This window comes from Arachis ipaensis, chromosome B07 (genome assembly GCF_000816755.2).
Source record: "Arachis ipaensis cultivar K30076 chromosome B07, Araip1.1, whole genome shotgun sequence".
Taxonomy (NCBI): Eukaryota; Viridiplantae; Streptophyta; class Magnoliopsida; order Fabales; family Fabaceae; genus Arachis; species Arachis ipaensis.
Window position 1 is genome coordinate 114,324,880 of NC_029791.2, and position 5,401 is coordinate 114,330,280.

At 52.4% G+C, this 5,401-nt stretch overlaps 1 protein-coding gene across 1 annotated transcript; it reads left to right on the plus strand.

The window, feature by feature from the left end:
* Positions 571-1,737, plus strand: LOC107607696 (protein MAIN-LIKE 1-like). The gene is made up of 3 exons (XM_016309618.1): positions 571-1,091; positions 1,208-1,295; positions 1,393-1,737. Exons 1-3 carry the CDS (start codon positions 571-573, stop codon positions 1,735-1,737), a joined length of 954 nt encoding a protein of 317 aa, XP_016165104.1.

Below are 5,401 nucleotides of genomic sequence, written 5' to 3' on the forward strand. Positions count from 1 at the left end.
GAGTGGTTTATGCAAGCGGTTTACGTGAGTGGTTTAGGGTAGGTGGTTTTCGTTAGTGGACTTTTATGTTGGTGATTTGTTTGACTTGTTTGATGGTAGTTGTTTTACGCTAGCTGTTTTATGTAAACCGGTTTAGTTAAGTTGTTTCTTGTTAGTGGATCTCGTTAAGCTTGTTTATGTTAGCGGTTTAGTTTTGCGGTCTATGGGTTTATTTTCCAGTTGCTTATCTTTCATGTAATGTTATGCGGTTTTATTTAGCAGAATGGTTAGTTGATGATTTATCGTGTTGCTTACGGTTGTGGTTGGTTTTTAAGCTGGTTCTAACTATGCGGTTCATTTCATGCGCAGCCCCAGCGATGCATTAGGAGCATGCGGCGGCAGCAGGGCATGCGACTTGATGACAGATACGTTCCGTACTTGTAGATGGCAGGTCTATACCATCTTGCAAGGTTGAACGACCGATGGTTCCGGCTAGACGAGGCCCTTGTTAGTGCATTCGTTGAGCGATGGCGTCCCGAGACGCACACGTTTCATATGCCGTTCGGAGAGTGCACGATCACACTCCAGGACATGGCATACCAGCTGGGTTTGCCAGTGGACGACCGTTACGTGAGCGGGTGCCTGTCAGAGTTCCATATATACATCGAGGGTGGTCGTCCAGCCTGGGTCTGGTTCCAGGAGTTGCTCGGAGTTACACCTCCTCCTAGTCAGGTTCAGAAGTACGCAGTGAACTGCAGCTGGTTTCAGGAGACTTTCGGTGAGTGCCCTGAGGATGCAGATGAGGAGACTGTGCGCCGATATGCCCGTGCGTACATCATGATATTGTTGGGCACGCAGCTATTTGCGGACAAGTCCGGGAACCGGATTCACATCAGATGGCTTCCGTACGTAGCGAGGCTGGAGGAGCTGGGTACCTACAGCTGGGGTTCTGCAGCACTGGCTTGGTTGTACCGGTGCATGTGCCGAGTGGCAAACAGACATGTTGTCAAGTTAGCGGGCTCGCTTCAGCTACTTCAGTCTTGGATCTTTTGGCGCTTTCCTCGGTTTAGGCCTGCAGGATATGAGACGTTCAGCTGGCCGTTGGCCTCGAGGTACTAGAAGCGGCCTTCTCTATTTCAATTTTACACACAACACTGCATTTCATTAATAGTCTATTGCATACTCTAAACATATATTTCAGTAGATGTAACACATGTGTATGTTACAGATGGTCAGGTTACAACCCTTCCGGGAGCGAGAAGGGTCCTAGAGTGGCGATGTGGAGGCTCAGGATAGACCGATTACAGGACAGGGAGGTGAGTATGCTAGTTAGCAAGTCTCCTTTTATAAGCTAGCTTTTCGATTTGGTTCCAACAGTTGCCCTGACAAGGGTGGGTTCCTTGTGTTGTGCAGTTTATATGGATGTCGTACAGTAGCCCTGACGTACTTCAGGTTCTGCATCCGGAGGTTTTGGAGCCTCGGCATATGGCGTTGTGGCGCTCTGTGACCGCGCTGATCTACTTTGCTGTCATAGAGTGGCATCAGATAGATCGTGTTCTTCCGCAGTTTGGAGGGGTACAGCCCCCTCCGCTTCCCGCCCTGAACATCGACTTTCTGATGTCCAAGGACGGGAGAGGTGGCGATCGGTGGTTCCCGTCTTATTTGCAGAAGTGGCATCTCTACTGGGACTCTCGTCAGGAGAGTGTGCTGAGGTTCGACGTTGTTGCCGACCCCGGACCGTCGCATGAGTTCCTTTAGTGGTGGAGTCAGCATGGGAAGAGGTTCTTGTCTCCGGACACGCAGCTGGGGGATCCGAGGGCAGTTCCGGTTCCAGTTGAGGCATCACAGCGGGGTCCGGGGCAAGTTCCTGACATGGATCGTCCTGAGGACGTGCCGGACAGGCATAGGGTTGAGAGGAGGATGGGTGTGGGGACACGGCAGAGCCAGCGTGAGTTTAGGTGGCCTGATCATGCTATGGACGATGATCACGACGCCGGTCCCGTTAGAGGCGGACGACGAGTCCAGGGAGGTAGGGCGAGGGGGCGTGCTGACCGTGGGGACGACGACGAGGGTCAGCATGGGCACGTTGGCGGGGGTGGTTCAGGGGCTGCTGCAGCTGCGGGTACTAGTACACACGATGGCGGTCATGGGGGTGAGTGGTATGGTACAGGGATGGGTGACGGGGCTGACACGGGTGACGCTGGACTAGGATCGGGCCCTCTTGGACATTACTTCGTTGGTGTGCCAGCCGATGACCAGCCTGAGCAGGGGGGTACACCTTGTGTTATCCCGGGATCACAGTGGTCAGACTTTATTGGGTCAGACACGCTTGTTGGGGACTTCAGGAGTCCACGCTTCCTAGAGGAGATCACCGCCATCATGCAGGGGGACGTCACTCCCCGGAGTGGTGGTCAGACCTCAGGCACACAGACCCCGTTAGATGTTGATCTGAACGAGCCTCCATCGTCATCCGGTGGTCACCAGTTCTGTCTCGGAGGTACCCCTCCATCCGCCTTCACCGCTGCATCAGAGTCTGTCGCAGGGCTGGCTGCGGCACCCCTGCATGTTGCGCCACCTGCACAGCCTGCCCCGCAGGAGGATGGGGATGACATCGAGGATGAGGAGCCGTTTATCCGCCGAGGTCAGAGGGCACGGGTAGCCCGTCGCTGTGGTACTGGATCGCATCTGTTTAGATGATTCGCTTTTCATGTATTTTGTTCCCTATGGTTCAATCATGTATGATAGTGATATGTACTTTTCTTGTTATGTTGTAGTCTGTTTACCTATGTTATTTGTTATTTGTATTGTGGGACATTGACTATTTATAATCATTAAATCATGAAACAGTTTAGTGTTTACCTTTACTTATTAAAATTTGCATCGACAGAACTTGTAGTAGTATACATAATGAAAGACAACATATTCATTACTACTCGCAACAATCATAGTACAATGTGTAAAGATCAAACAGTTACATAAATGCTCAAACATTGCGTCTAACAGGAAAACTAAAATGTAAATAATACTAACACTAACAACATGCCCACTAATGGCGCCCTGTCTGAGACGATCCTCCAATCTGTGGGCAACAACGTCGTGTGTGTCCGGGTTGGCGACATAGGCCGCACCTCTTTGGCCGATTTGGATCTGCCTCGTCCATATTCGTCCGTATCCTTGTGGATCTAGGACGACCCTCTCTCGCACGCCTCTTCTCAGGGTCCGGAATCACCGTGGGCCCGTCGTAAGGTGGCCAGAAGCCCTCCGGGATCGAAGAAGTAAATCCCATCCAATACACACTGAACACCGAGCTAATCTGATAGACGCTGTGAACGTAAGAGGTCTAGGTGACCCGTGAGTAGGCACAGCATGCAAGTGCGTGCTGACACGGAAAATGAAGCGCCTGGAAGTATCCGCAGTCACAGGTCCGCGAGGCAAGTGATACTCTGTAGGTACCCAAGGAGAAAGAACCAGTCGGAGTGGTCTCTGCTACGGTGAACTCGGAGTTATCCCGGTCATACAATGTCACCGTGAAGCACCTGGCCGTCTTCAAGTTGGCCTCAATACACTTCACCAAATGCTGACTGAATTGTTGTCCGGTTCCCATCTGGGCCTCAGCCTCTCTCCCCTTGCGAACAAAGAGTTCTGCAAGCCTACAATATGTTGCCTTCACCAGGGATGCTACAGGGAGATTTCTGACCCCCTTGAGGATTGAGTTCACACACTCGGAGATATTCGTCGTCATGTGACCGAATCTCCGACCCTCATCACGATGCTGAGTCCACAAGGAGTAATCAATCCGGTTCGCCCAGTCACACATCGCCGGGTCTTCAGACTGCAGAATATCAAACCAGTAATCAAATTCAACCTCGGTCTTCGCATACGCTGCATTCACTAGAAGCCTCCTAGCGTCTTTGCCCTTGAAGGTAAGGGCAAAATTAGCCGCTACGTGTCGTATGCAGAATGCACGGTACGCAGATGGCGGTAACCAACCTCCGTCAGGGGCCTCAAGCGCAGCCTTGATGCTGTTGTGCCTGTCCGATATAACCAGCAGACTGGGCTGCGGGGTCACGTGCTGTCGAAGGTGCGACAGAAAGAAGCTCCAGGACTCTGCATTCTCACCCTCTACTAAGGCGAATGCGACAGGTAGAATGTTGGAGTTCCCGTCCTGTGCAATCGCGATGAGCAACGTTCCCTCATACTTCCCATACAGATGTGTACCGTCAATGCTGACTAGTGGCTTGCAATGACGGAATGCCTCGATGCACGGGGGGAAAGTCCAGAAAAGTATGTGGAAATACGCTTGAGACTCGTCCACCTGTCCTCCAACTCGAACCGGGCTCGTCCTGAGGACCGCAACACTTCCAGGCATCGTCAGCTAGACACCCAACACCCACCTAGGTATGTCATTGTATGACTCATCCCAGTCACCGTAGATGAGGGCAATAGCCTTCTGCTTTGCCATCCATACCCTCCTGTAAGTCGGCCTAAAACCAAAGTGCGCTGCCGTGGCGTTTAGGAGCACCTTTATGCTCACGGATGCGTCAGCCCTAACCATTGGCATAATGAACGCCGAAATCACATGATAATCCAAACTCCTGTGGTCGCTCGAGATGGATGTGGCCAGGAAAGTGTGAGGTCCGTTGTACCGTTTGACCTCCCAAATGCCCTTGCGCTTCCGGAGACTCAGTCGAATCAACCATGTGCACCCATTCCCAAACTCGGAACACTTGCCCACATACTTGCGGTGATCGGACTCCAGCACCTTGTATTGTACCCCTCGCCGGATGCTGTAACTCTTCACACTTAACAGGGCCTCATCTTTATCCTGGAATTGCTGACCAACCTGGAACTCTGTCAGACCAGCAGTCCCTTCCGCATCTCTAGCTCCGAATCCAACAGCGTGCCCTAAAACCCCCTCATGCCTCATGGCGTCCAAGTCCAACGAGAAAAAATGTGGTGGATACTGCTGTGTGCCAGAGCTAGAACCACCGCCCGCCAATGTATGACCAGTCGCTCCAACCTCGTCGCCGCTGTCATCCTCAATCGTATCCGGCTCGACGTCGTCCTCATCTGCATCACCCAAGACTCCGTCTCCGACGCCAACCGGTGGAACGCCCTCTAAAGCGTTCGGCAGAATATCAAAGGATCCTATCTCGTCGCCTACGCCGTCATTCAGATCAACAGCAAAAGACGGGGAGGCGACAAGTTGGACCGCTGGCTCGTACACTGGGACGGAGGAAGAAGCCACGGCAGCCCTGGAACTGGAACCAGCTGCCGTGGCTACATTGGTGGTATTCCGGTTCGAACCCCCTGAGCTGGATACCACATCAATCAGCTTTGCCAGCAATTCTGGTGTCCTCACCTCCGAAAACTGCCTCCGACAAAGAAACATGACTTGCAGGTCCTCATCACTACCAATCGT

Coding starts and splice junctions, on each gene's coding strand:
- LOC107607696 (XM_016309618.1), top strand. CDS start 571: ATGGCATACCAGCTGGGTTTGCCAGTGGACGACCGTTACGTGAGCGGG. Junction 1,092..1,207: donor AGCTGGCCGTTGGCCTCGAG/GTACTAGAAGCG, acceptor TGTATGTTACAG/ATGGTCAGGTTACAACCCTT. Junction 1,296..1,392: donor ACCGATTACAGGACAGGGAG/GTGAGTATGCTA, acceptor TGTGTTGTGCAG/TTTATATGGATGTCGTACAG.